Source organism: Phaseolus vulgaris, chromosome 2 (genome assembly GCF_000499845.2).
Source record: "Phaseolus vulgaris cultivar G19833 chromosome 2, P. vulgaris v2.0, whole genome shotgun sequence".
Taxonomy (NCBI): Eukaryota; Viridiplantae; Streptophyta; class Magnoliopsida; order Fabales; family Fabaceae; genus Phaseolus; species Phaseolus vulgaris.
In genome coordinates this window covers 30,948,522-30,962,160 of record NC_023758.2, presented here as the reverse complement: position 1 = coordinate 30,962,160, position 13,639 = coordinate 30,948,522, and the positions used below count along the sequence as shown (strand labels likewise).

Sequence of the window (13,639 nt, the reverse complement as noted above, 5' to 3'; positions counted from 1 at the left end):
TTCGACAGATCCATTTTGTTCGTGAGTGTGCGGACAAGTAAATCGATGAGTAATACCATGATCATGCAAGATTTTTGTTAAGAAAATAAATTCCTTAGCATTATCATTTTGAAGACATTTGATGAGAAAACCAATTTGTTTTTCAGCAAGTAATTTGAAACGCAAAAAGACAGCAGTAGCTTGAGATTTTGAAGTTATAAGATACAACCAAATATACCTAGAAAACGCATCAATAAAAGCAATGTAATACATAGATCCATCACGCGCAGTAACATGTGAGGGACCCCAGATATCAACAAAAACTAACTGAAGAGGAGCAGTATAGACAGTGTGTGAAAGTGAAAAAGGAAATTGATGACTTTTGGCAACAACACATGAATCACAAAACAAATAATTTTTATTGCACGATATATTGCTCATTCGCATTACACATTGAACAGTTCTAGATGAAGCATGACCAAGTCTTTTATGCCACAATTCATACGGAGATATAACAGAGATGTGAGAACTAGTATTCACAGAGGGTAGCAAAGAGCTGTGTAATGAGGGAAAAACATACAAGCCATCACGTATGTTTCCTTGGAGAAGAATCTCTTTGGTATCCTGATTTTTGACAAAGCACTGATTAGGATAAAATTCAAAGAACACATTATTATCACGTGCAAACTTAGAGACACTAATAAGATTTTTATGAATGGAAGGAACATGCAAAAGATTATGTAAACGGAAGGAAGCATTAGAACCAGAAGAACATAGGGAAGCAAAACCAAGATGCTGAATATTCATACCTGACCCATTTCCCAATTGCACAGTATCATTACCAGAATAGTTCATTTTCTTGGAGAAGATAGAGGAATCATGCGTGATATGATGAGTGGCGCCGCTATCAGGGTACCACAAAGGGTCAGTAACGATGGAAGGGGTTCCCAAAATTGAAGGTTCAGGGTCACCTACAGAGGAAGGCTGAAAAAGGGCAGTATTAGCCGAAACACTGGATGGTAAAATAGGAGCAGACCTGTGCCAACAATGAAGAGCAATATGGCCAAATTTGAAACAAAGTTGACTTTGAACCCGAAGAGGTTGAGAAGAAGAAGAATCAAAAACTCCACTCCATGAATTCTTTTGTGAATTACGAAACCGTGGTTGTCGTTTATTGAAGGAATGACAGGCAGAGCCACGGCCGCCACACAAATTGGTTCCACGAAACGAAGATCGTGAAGGGGCCGAAGGGTTCCATTGAGTAGAAGCAGTATTAGCTTGAATGAAAAGGACGATCAAGAGACTATGTTTGTCAAACCTCTCTTCTTGAGCCAGGAGCAATGCTTCAATGTCGTCTACAGTGTAGGGATCAAGACGGGACGTGACAGAGGTGATGAACGAATCATACTCCTCAGGAAGACCATCCAGGATGGCTTCAAGATGATCTTCTGTGGAAACATTGGAGTCAACAGCCGCAAGAGAATCGACAACCCGCTTGATGTCAAGAAGATAAACACTGATAGATCGATCCCGCTTAGGGGTTTTCAACTGGGTTTTGAGCTTGCGAACTCTCGCACGGGTATTGGACGCCAAAATAGACATTCAGCTTGTCCCAAATTTGATAAGCCGATCGTAAACCAACCATTTTGGTTAACAAAGAATTCGACATCGAAGCCAACAGCCAAGCAACCAGAAGATTATCTTGTTGTTTACGTAGAAGAAAGAGAGGATTAGGGTTTTCTTTACCAGAAGAGAGAAACGGCGGAGGAGTGGAAGATGATTCCAAAAATTTGAGTAAATTGAGACCTTCGACCTGCGCAAGAATCTGTTGACTCCAAATCAGGAAGTTGTCATCGGTGAGTTTCAGGGTGAGAGACGTAGGAAAGGTATGAAGTTGAGAAGAGGGAGAGGAAGAGGATGAAGGGGTTTCTTTATCGGAGGTAGGAGAAGATGAAGAAGACATGATCAGAGTTCAAGAAAAAAATGAACCCGATCTTGATACCATGTAAGAGTAAGAAGAAGAGTAAAGGTGAAACAATAAAAGGAGTATTATTCAATCATAGTGACTGTACATAGGGGCTGAACCTTATAGTTATATAGGGGAAGAACCTATGTAAAAGACCCAAGACCCACTATAACAAAAAAATACTGATATGTAAGAGCACTCACAATATTATATCTAACTTTATGAAAATATTTGTTATAATTTAATATTACATACCTTAGCTTTGAAAAATGTAAATAAGACATTTATAAAAATGGGGTAGATAAATTGATTTAATCTTATTGGCAAGATTATCTATTTGACCACTTTTCTTCACATATAAATGTTTATTACAAAAAAATCCAAACTAGTACAAGATACGGTAAGACAATTAATTATAAAAAGGTAACTATTTAGAATTAGCATACAAATAATTAGGTAACTATTTTTCGTTTAATAACTTTTTCTCAGTTTGAATGTTTTTAGTTTAATAATATTTTTTTAGAGAAGAGACAATATAATCTATTGTTTGTTTATATATCATTTTAATCAGCAAATTAGTTTTAAATGATAAAATATGATTCGCTATTGACGTCATATATTAATATAGCAAAACTATTATCAAATTAACTTGCTTTCAAAAAAATATAACAAAATTCATAATGTATAAAATACTGAAATAAATTTGAAAAAAAAAAACATCATCAAGAAGTATTGAGCCACTATATTCAAAACATTTTCGTGAGTTATTTATTTTTTATTGGAAATATTTTTGAATTATGATTATCTCCTTGTACATTGTCTTTAAAATAGAAAATACTTTAAATCCTGCTATATGTGTAGGCGATTCATTGTAAATATTACAATAGATATGTAATTAAGTTACATACCTACATAATTTTCAAATAACACAAGATAAACACTCGTCAAATGTTTTTTTTCATCAAAAAAATAAAAATAAAAATAATATATATATATATATATATATTTAAAGAAAAAACTAATTTGATGCTATTAAATTTTAGTCAAACAACTTATTTAATTTTCAGTCATCTTTAAGTTTAATTTTCATGAAAGTCTGCATTAATTATTTCATAAATGTATGGCTTGACGAAGAAAAGAGGATGGATTGGTTATAATTTATTTTGAACCACAAAGTATATTTAATAATTGAGGATCCAATAATTAATACAGTATTCCCTAAAGTATTTCATTTTGAGTGAGTTTGATTAAGATTTTTGCAACAGTTAAAATCATCTGCAGCGTTGCAGTGCACTATGATTTGAAGCGAAAAAAAAAAAAGCAGCTGGGAAGGAGAGTGACGTGGGCCCTGTCGTCATAATAAACATTGGAACACGTGTTAATCAGATAAGGCATGATAACGTTGGAGAAAATGAATAAACAGTAGAAGAAATAAAAAAAGAAAAGTGAGAAAGGAATGAAGGAAGAGGAAGGTTCTGGAAAGTGGACAAAGCAACGGTTGAAAGCCATATTCGGATGCATCAGCGGCTGGATCAGAGCTCCGCCACGTAACCATTGGCATCCTCTTCTAGCGTCTTCTTCTATCACTCCTATTTCTTGTGGGCCCCACCTCTCTTTTATTTTTTTCCTTTTTCACAATTTCGCTTTCATTCTCGAACCATCAATTAACTCTCGCATCCGAAACTTCTAGAAACAACAAGAACCTACCATCCCTCTCTCTCTCTCCCTTTCTCTCTCAACCTTTGATTCTTCCGCTTCCGACCGTGTTTCTGGTTCTCCGTTGGGCGGGTGGCAGAACTGGTATTCAATATTTCTATCAGACAGATCAAGGTAACCTAATACATCGCTGATAATGATTATTGGTTTGTTAGTATTATTTTGTTTCACCATATATATGCTTTCTGGATGATATCAAGAGGAACCGGGTTGGGTAAAGGTTAGATAGGTTCCGATTCTAGACTTTCTCGTAGATGTAGTTTACCTTATCCAAATAACTTTGCAGTAGTTAAGTACTAAATTCATACATTTAGTTTATTTTAGGAGACGGTTATGAGCGCAGAGAAGTGATTAATTAGGCAGCTTAGCAAGGTTTCAGTTCCAGATCTGGTAGCGGAGCTGATGATGACCCCATTAGCGGTGGAGCAAACAGGTGAATCAGCGCCGGCGGACTTGCAGAGATCCATTCCGACGCCGTTTCTGACGAAGACGTACCAGCTCGTGGACGATCCCTCTGCGGATGACCTAATTTCCTGGAACGAAGATGGCACGAGTTTCATCGTTTGGCGGCCCGCGGAATTCGCACGTGATTTGCTTCCGAAGTACTTCAAACACAACAACTTTTCCAGTTTTGTCCGTCAGCTAAACACCTATGTAACCACTGCAGGCGAGCTCGTTTTATTTCCCTCTATTATCGAATGTTTCTCAGTTTGTGTGTTGTTGTGTGCAGGGATTTCGGAAGGTTGTCCCTGACCGTTGGGAATTCGCCAACGACTGTTTCCGGCGAGGTGAGAGAACTCTGCTTCGCGACATACAACGCCGGAAAATACTACTGGTGCCTCCAACTGCTGCACCGTCAGTAGTCACAGCCAATACTGTAACGGTGGCTGTGGCGGCACCGGCGATCAGAGCAGTGTCTCCAACGACTTCCGGCGACGAACAGGTACTATCCTCGAACTCATCTCCGATTGCTGGAAATAGTAATAATACAGTGCACCGCACCACGAGTTGCACTACTGCGCCCGAGCTGTCAGAAGAAAATGAACGGCTTAGAAAAGAGAACATGCAACTGAATCAAGAGTTGAGTCAATTGAAGAGTTTGTGTAATAACATAATCGCTTTGATGACCAATTACGCTTCTGGTTTTAGCCGTCAGCAGTTAGAATCGTCCACTAGTGCTGTGAGGACAGTGCCGGTGCCGGAAGGGAAGGCTCTTGAGCTTTTGCCTGCAAAGCATCTTTCGTCGGCTGATGACGCCGTGCATGTCGGTGGCGCTGCCGGCTTCGTGCCATGTACGACGGCGAATGCGGCGGAGGCAGAGGTTCCCAAGCTGTTTGGGGTTTCTATTGGGTTGAAACGGTGTAGGACAGAGTGCGAAGCGGAACAGGAGGGAGAAGAACAGAATCAAATGCACACGCTAGCACTAACGCAGGCACAGACACAGACACAATCGTCGCAAGAACCAGATGGCGGGCCAGATGTGAAATCTGAGCCGCTTGATGGGGATGAGTCGGATGATCAGGATGGTCGCTGGCTGGAGCTTGGGAAATAATGCGCCTTCAAAATCTCTCTACTAATTTGGTAGAATGACATAAGGCACGTGACTTGTGCGAGCAGTCTTTGCACATTAAAGACATACACTAAGCTAAAGCTGCAAGACCACATCGGCTTGCACTATCAGAGCTGAGACGCTACCATTGGCCTTGTTTGTAGTGAAAGCTGCACCACGTGGAAAGGGTATTTCAACTTCCTTTCCACTCTTCGCATGAGTGAAAAGTGTTGAAGTCAACTTGCCCGACCACCAAACCTCTTTTATCTTCAGAAATAAATGTTCTTGGTAGCTGATGTCGTAAAAGATAATGAACACGTCAAACTGAGACAAGAGAAAGGGCAGCCCCTACCCTAAGCATTAACGTCTCCTTTTTTTTAAGGAACATTTGTGCGATAGAGCATAACATGTATGTACATATGTGTGTACAACATTATAAATCTTTTCGAATTTCGGTTTAGCCTAGCCTTCGTCACTATGGAGTGTTCTGTAGTCTTTAAAAGTCTTTTTTAGAGGATCAGTGTTATTATCTCTCAAAAGTTTAATGTTTATGGCATCTTATCATAGGCCTAATTCTTAAACTTTTTTTTATTGTTGATTGAAATTTCAATCAATACTTAAAAAGTTATACAGAGTGTCATATTAGTTACTTTTTATCATGTTTGTATTTTCTTTTGTCCATTAATGGATTTTTTTTAGCTTTCTGATATAAAAGATTTGTTCGTGGTAACTTGATTGACCAAGACTTGTTATGATAATAAAAATCAAGATTTATTTAAGATATGTTTGTAGTAATATGGTTACAAATTTTATTTACAATAATTATCCTCACATTTTGTGAGGTGAGAAGTTGTGTGAAAATTACTACACTAATTGATCGGATTTTCAATTATTTTAATTTAATTAAAAAATGTAAAATGCGATTTAATAACAATTGATTAGAAAATTAGTAGGTAAAATTTTAGTATTTTGTTTCATTTATATGTGCTTTATTAGTGTTTTCAATGTTTACAATTTTTAAGTTCACCTAACTAACCTTTTTTTATGAGAAAAAAAACATTTTGAAGTTTGAAATTTTTAGAAATTCTTCATTCTGTCTGTGATTGAAACAAGTTACCCCCCTTTGAAACATTCACCGATGCACTTCACATATTCGCCAAGATAAAATGTTGTGCAAATGGCCATTTTGAAATATTGAATTGTAGACTTTTGTTTCCACTGTTCTTTATTATATCCCTCTTTTCAGAGTGCTTCTTCCTGCAACTCCTTCTGTCACCCATATTAAATGTAAAAATATTTATTTATCCTTTTTGCGTCATACTCATACACAATTTTCAGAATGGATTTGAAAATGTTTTTTAGATTTATAAATTTTGAAAGTCTTTATTTTTTTAATATGAGATAAGTATTATGTAATTTGAATATATTTTAAATTATATAATTTTAAAGCTAATTTCATATTTAGAAAAGACTTCTAAATTATATAATTTAGAAGTTAATCACGTATTTGAATTTTTTTTTATAAATTACATAATTTATTTAGAAGTTAATCTTATATTCAGATTTATGAAAACATTTCTATTTTAATCTTATATTCAGAAAATACTTATAAAAAAAATTGGATTATGTAATTCAAAATATTTTAAAAAAATAATTTTAGAATAAAAAATTTATTAGAGTGGCATAAGAATGTACTATTGAGGTGTTGGAAGAAGCAGACCACTTTTCAATCCAAAAGCTTGACGTGATACTTGGGCCCCCAATGCATATATTTCTCAACAGCTAGGTTCACTACAACTCCTATTAGCAACCCAATATCTTTTAGGCAATTTCTTTCTGCAACCCTACATTTTTTTCTTGCACTTCTACAATTTTATAAATCTCAAAACCGACCTTCACCTGTTATTTGAATTCGAGATTTGGGAGTGTGTTACGGATTTATCAATCTGAAAATAAATCATATTGCTTTCCGGATTAGGAGGTGTTGCATAAGCAAAGTTTGTATTATTGGATTCTGGATTCAAAGCCTAATTTTTATTACGGATTGGTAGATCCGGGATGATTTTTTTTATCTATAGATTTCTGAATTTGAAATGCATATTTTAAATTACGAATTGACGCATCTGGAACTGTTTTTAAATTAAAAGTTCAAAATATGAATATTTAATATATTTTTAATGAAGATGGGTGAAAAATTATAAAGATAGTGATGGAAATAAGAAAAATTATAGTTTACCACTTATCAAAAAAGTTACACCAACTTTCCCAACTATTTTAATAATATAATAATATATATTGATATCTTGAATAAAATATTAATATCTGAGTATGTGAAGTAGTTGTTTTTACTCTATACATGTGAAACTATGGCCCTGTAGAAATAACTTTGGTTTAATTATGGGTAGAGAAGTACCTTAGCACCATCTTACTTGCACAAAAACATTCAAGCTAGATGTGACTACGATAATTTATTTATTACTATGTAATCCACCATAGAATTCTCAGTTCAACATTAAATTTATATAAACATAGTATTGCTAAACAATAATGCAGTTCCAATTAAAGAAAGCTGATTGATTTAAAAAATATATATAATTGGAGAGTTCAGAATGGGCTCTGGGCTACTTGACAGCCCACAGTTTGGAGATATATGTTACATGGACTCTTTCTTCCTACACCTCCATACCTTCTTGTGCCACCCCATACTAAATATGAAAATACCATTTTATCCTCTTTTTTTCACTCCCTTGAATTTGAAATAATAAGTCTATGGATTATGTAATCCGGATAAATATCCGGATTACATAATCCAGAAGTCAATTTCATATTTAGAAAAGACTTATGGATTATGTAATCCGGAAGCTAATAACACATCTGAAAAAAAGACTTCCAGATTACATAATCCGGAAGCTAATCTTATGTATAGAAAAGACTTCCAGATTATGTAATCCGGAAGCTAATCACAAAAGACTTTCGGATTACATAATCCAGAAGCTAATTCTGAATCTAGAAAAAGACTTTCAGATTATATAATCCGGAATATTGAAAAGGGTATTTTTGGAATTAGAAAAATTTATGGATGTGACACAAAAAGGTATGGAGGTGCAGGAAGAAGCAGCCTGTTACATGCCCAAACATTTTCATAGGGCTTTATGCTACAATCATTATTTTTAAAACAAGGGCATTTATCCTCTTAAATTTTGTTTTTTTTTATAAATAAATATCTTAAAAATTAGCTTTATTTTAATTAATATTTACATTTTATCTTATTTACATGTAGAAACCTTAAAATTTATTTATTTTAATTAACTCTTAAATTTATTTATTTTTTAAATAGATATCCAAAACTTTAACCTTATTTTAATATTTTTAAAATTTATTATTTTTTAGAAATACTTTTTCTAACAACGATTTTAAAAAAATTCATCAAAGATTAATAGCTTTTGTTTGATTTATCTTAAATATTAACATTTAATTTTAGAAACAAAATAATAATTAAACACTATATTTACTTGATCTCTTATATCAAAAGTGTAATTGTTATGTGGGAAAATTCTTCCAGCATCTCCATGCCTATACCTTCATAGATGAAGTGAAATGATAATTTTATCATCTTGTTCATGGAGTATCCATTTTCTCCTTCTCAGCAGCAACTCCCCAACTCAAATTTCATTCCAAAAACGTTTTAGGTCATTTTTTAATTTTAAAAGAAATTTTCATAAAATTTTAATTATTTTATTATCTGAATAATACTTTATATTCTCTAAAAATTTGTTATCCAAAAACACTCTAAATATTCTTTAAGAAGAGATAATTCAAAAATTATGGCCTAACCATGTTTTAAATAAGATTATCTTTTAAAATACATATAGTTACGTGTTTCCAATAATTGTAGGACTTGTTGCTTGCTAACTTTTATCTGAAACATGTTTAATTAACAATTATTTAAACAGTATCATATTTTAGCTTAAGTAACTTTCTGATGAAAAAATAAAATAAAATATACTTTTATTTGGATAATAAAAAATTAAATAGGAAACCTATTAAACTTTAATTTAAAATAATATACTTTTATTAATTAAATAAACTTATTGTTTTCTTAATATAATTTTAAATGTAAATTGTGAAATCACATGTTTTGTGTTATATCTGACAAAAACTGAACTAACCAGAAAGCGTTGAAAAAACCAGAAGAATACTTCATTCGTTTCTTCTTCTTTTTCTTCTCTTCTTCTTGTTCGTCGATTATGGAGGAAGAAAGCACTTCAGTAGAATCCAACACCGCAAACGAGCGAATAAAGCTGAACGTGGGCGGAAAGTACTTCGAGACAACGCTATCCACACTCCGCTCCGGCGGCCCCGACTCGCTCCTCTACGCCCTTTCGAACCGTCGCTCGGCCGACCCGAACCCGGTTTTCATCGACCGTGACCCGGAGATCTTCTCCGTCCTCCTCTCGCTCCTCCGCACCTCTCACCTTCCTTCCACCGCGCGCCGCTTCTCCAAACAAGAGCTCGCCGACGAGGCCCTCTTCTACGGCATCGACGCGCACCTCCGTGCTGCCACCGCGCCGCCGCCCTTCAACGGTATTGATGCCGCCCTAGCCGCCTCAATCCGCCCCGCCTCCGAGGGCCTCCCCTCCTCCTTCGCCGCCGCTGATTCCGGCGGCGTTTGGATTGCCCATGGCGGCCAGATCTCCGGCTACGACTCATCCCTCACTCACTCCGGCACCGTCCGCACTCACCTCGATGAAATCGACTCCATATGCCGCGTCTGGCCCGAGATCGCTGCTGTTGGGTCCTTGTCCGACGCCGGCCTTCACTTCTACAACTTCTCCGGCAGCCGCCACGTCGGGTCGGTCCACTGGACTGATCCCCTCGATCCGCGAATCTTCAAGGCGCATGTCAACGCGATAACCGCTTCGGAGAATTCCGTTTTCGCTTCATTCGATTGTCCCCACAGAGAAAATTGCATCCTCGAAGTGGATAAGTCGAATCTTCGGATCGTGAATCAGTTTGCACGGCAATCGGGGAACCAGGCGAAGAACATGGTTCCCGCTAAGCTGACGTGGATTCCGGCGACCGGAGTTCTCGTCGGTAGCGCGGTCACCGGTGGCGCTTTCGGTTTTTCCGGCTATGTCCGATTGTGGGACCCGAGGTCTGGGGAGGTGGTCTGGGAGACGAACGAGCCTGGAGGTTCGGGACGGAGCAGCAGGTTCGGGGATTCGTTTGCTGACGTAGAGGTTGACGTTGAGGGGTTGTTGCTTTTCAAGTTATGTTCTAAGTCCGGGGATTTGGCTATGGCGGATATGCGGTTTCTGAAGGATGATCCTTGGATTTATCTAAAAGAAAAGAACGCTAGTTTGGTGAGTTGTGGTGAAGTGGGGAATAGTGTGGTGCATTGTTACAGGAGGCAAGTGTTTGTGTCTAGAGATGGTGGGTTGGAGGTTTGGTCAAGGGTGGAACAAAGGGAAAATGTTGATACAAGGAGTGAGAATGAAAGTGATGCTGAAGGATTTTATAGGAGGAATTTTGTGGATAAAAGAGAGGATTCAGAGAGAGGGATTATAAAAAAGATTGAAGGTGGTGGGGATAGGTTGTTCGTTAGTAGAGAAGATGTTGAGGGGATTGAAGTGTGGGAGAGTTCTCGTTCTGCTGGAGCCATTTCTGTTTTGTGACCAGGGATGTAAACAGTTTCTTAGTTAGGTAGGATTTCTTCACGAAAAAAAAAGGAATTTACTGGAGCTTAATTGTTGTCAGCATTAAATGAATAAAACTTAATTTATTTTGTAAGCAATGAGTAAGTCACAATTTGATGCAACTTTTATTTTGTCATATTTTCTCTATTTCCTTACTGTTATGCTCTTGATGAATTGACCTTTGGGCAAGCATATACATGATTATTAGTGCAAACTTTATCTTGATTTTACAATTCTGCATAGGAAATGCCTCACTCAACTTTCTTTGCCTTCTATTGTATATGCTGCATTGTATTAACTATGTCATCTTAATTGATTATTTTTATACGGGACTTTTTAAAATCCAATTCTTCTAGAAAGATCTTTCATTCTTCCTTTCCCTTTGGTACTCTAGTTTTATTTCGTGATGGAAATCTCAGATCAATCTAGTTTGCTTCACATGTAAACTTCCACTTTATGCATTGGTCTGTTGACTGATTACGAAGTTTTGAGTTCCAGTGACTTTGGTTCCCAGGTCTCCAACTTCTGGTAAGCTTCCACCATGTATATAGTTATAGTAATTTGTCTATATTTGTTGATTGTCATTCTTGATCATTATATGTGGGTGGTATATTCACATAGGCAATTAATACATTTTATATTAGTGACAAAGTCTGCTATTATGCTTCAGGGTGAGATGTGCATAAGAAATCATTTTTTTATCTGAAGTATTTCATTACAACTCACCCATTTGTTGTTAATTAGCTGATTGCTTATTTCTGTTTATGTATCCTATATTCTTTTTATTTTCTTTCTAAAGCCATTGTTTATTGATATGATTAGAATATAAGGATATAACATATTTACGTGTTCTTATTTTCTGTTTTACTCTGTCTGGAGTCTGAACTCACTAGTTGTTCAATGCACACATTGATACCGTTAGTACAGTTTAGATACCTCCTGCAACTAATTAACCAAATGAATCATAAGATCGGTATAATTGTCGAGTTAGTAACTTAGAAGGTCATGATTGTTGAATAAAACACGAGTTAAACAATTGAAAGAATTGAATGATCACTGGGTTTGCTTAAAAATATTAAGCTCTAAACTGTCATTGAGTCATAAAGTCAATGGGTATTTTTGATAGATTAATACATCTATTGTATCACCTTATCATTTTTTACAGTGAGATAAATTAATTAGCTAAACTATTCTCATGTTTGGTTTTTAGATGCAAAATAAGAAAAAGTAGAAAAAGATAAGATAATATCTACTTCTCTTTAGTCTAGACTAGAGGCTCCATTAACAAAGTGATCAATACTCCTCACTTTTTCTTTATGGTTCTTCAATTGCAAACCCAACTCATCAAAAGATCAAAATTCCTTGAAATTTCCACTATTCACTGTTCAACAATGACCTGCCTTACCTTTCTCCTTTTTGGATTTTTGCTTTTTGTTTTTGCATTTGGGTTGCCCTTTTCAACCCAGGTTGTAAGATTTGCCTGCTTCATTTATTCTCTGGTCAGAAGTCTGATGCCCAAACTGTCTTATCATTGGGGTGAGTTTTGTTGATAGGTACTTGCTGGAGCAACAGGGTTAACGTTAAGGGGGTTAATCCTTCCAACACATGTAAGTAGCATCTTGAGTTGGATGTGAAGTCAAATTGTTTTCTCCCAAGTATTTGCATGAGCTAATTATTTTTCAAGATTTGATTTTAATTTATGGAGATTTTTGCTCCCATAGAAATGTATCCTAGTATGAATGATATGCTTGAGATCCTTCCAACTTTTGGTAGTTTTGTCTCACCCTGTGTGGTAATATGTAGTTCTTTTTGAAACCAGCTCTTTTTAGAAATAGGATTTTCACTGTGGGAGAAAAAATGTACTTCAAATTTGATAGAAAATATTAGCAGCTTAAGGATAATTTATGGCTTTGGTTGGGTTCCATGTAAATTTGGTAGTGAGTCATGACCTTGTTTGTTTTGTTTTTAGTAAGGCAGGTAGTTGAAATTTGGTGAACTTTGTCTTGTATTTATGCAGGGTTCACTCCAGAAGTGAGCAAAGAGGGCATTATCACTCCTTGTTTGGAGTGAGCGAGAATGAGATCTTATAATCATCCGATTTCAGAAACATCTAACACATTGAGCTCCGACTTTAGTTATTTTTTTTGTAAAAAAACAATTAAAAGGATTTAGTTTCATCATTGGAAAATAATATATTTGAAAGTCGACTTTTGTTGTTTACGTTTTTGTTGTGGTATAGCAAGTGGAAAATGTTGATGATGACTTTTATTGCAACACCTCCACAGGCTACAAAAATATAAACTTTGCATATTATCATTATCAACCATAAAAATTATACTTCTCCCAAAAAAAACTAAAAAATACACAAAGGCTTGAAACACAGCACTTTGAATAATATAAAAAAACCACCATACACATTCCCTTCCACACGTTTTGCATCTTCTCACCCCATAGTAAAGTGAATTAATTCACAGTGGGAGAAAAATAAATGGATAGACATTGGAAGAGGCAAGGAAAGAAATAGCAAGTTAAGTGGAATGAACATGAATTTTGGAGGCACTCACATTTTGGGGTATTTTTTCCAGAAATTGAGAATAAAGTTGAATACTTTTTTATTCTGCTCTAAACCACCTAGAATAAGAAGAGAGCCTTTGTTGATTGACTTGCGAAAGCGGGAAATAAAATTTTCCACGAGTCTTATTCTACAGGAGTTTCAGGGTGAGGTTCCACAGA

The 13,639-nt window shown here is 35.8% G+C and overlaps 2 protein-coding genes across 3 annotated transcripts; both read left to right on the top strand.

Annotated features, from left to right (window-relative positions):
- Window positions 1-3,429: 3,429 nt before the first annotated feature.
- On the top strand, window positions 3,430-5,866 carry LOC137811394 (heat stress transcription factor B-2b-like). Of its 2 annotated transcripts, none has more exons than XM_068613123.1 (3): window positions 3,430-3,775; window positions 3,986-4,315; window positions 4,392-5,866. In XM_068613123.1, exons 2-3 carry the CDS (start codon window positions 4,064-4,066, stop codon window positions 5,211-5,213), a joined length of 1,074 nt encoding a protein of 357 aa, XP_068469224.1. In that variant the 5' UTR covers window positions 3,430-3,775; window positions 3,986-4,063; the 3' UTR covers window positions 5,214-5,866. The 2 variants fall into 2 exon arrangements, with proteins under 2 accessions (XP_068469224.1, XP_068469223.1); XM_068613122.1 differs by having other exon boundaries at window positions 3,602-3,775; window positions 3,976-4,315.
- Window positions 5,867-7,851: 1,985 nt separating this feature from the next.
- Window positions 7,852-11,000, top strand: LOC137811405 (protein ENDOPLASMIC RETICULUM-ARRESTED PEN3). The gene has a single exon (XM_068613138.1). It carries the CDS (start codon window positions 9,458-9,460, stop codon window positions 10,883-10,885), a length of 1,428 nt encoding a protein of 475 aa, XP_068469239.1. The 5' UTR covers window positions 7,852-9,457; the 3' UTR covers window positions 10,886-11,000.
- The last annotated feature ends 2,639 nt before the right edge of the window (window positions 11,001-13,639 follow it).

Bases quoted from the DNA above. Each gene is read 5' to 3' on its own strand.
- LOC137811394 (XM_068613123.1), top strand. From the start codon at position 4,064: ATGATGACCCCATTAGCGGTGGAGCAAACAGGTGAATCAGCGCCGGCG. The intron at 4,316-4,391 runs GTAACCACTGCA...TGTTGTGTGCAG, and splicing joins TCCGTCAGCTAAACACCTAT to GGATTTCGGAAGGTTGTCCC.
- LOC137811405 (XM_068613138.1), top strand. From the start codon at position 9,458: ATGGAGGAAGAAAGCACTTCAGTAGAATCCAACACCGCAAACGAGCGA.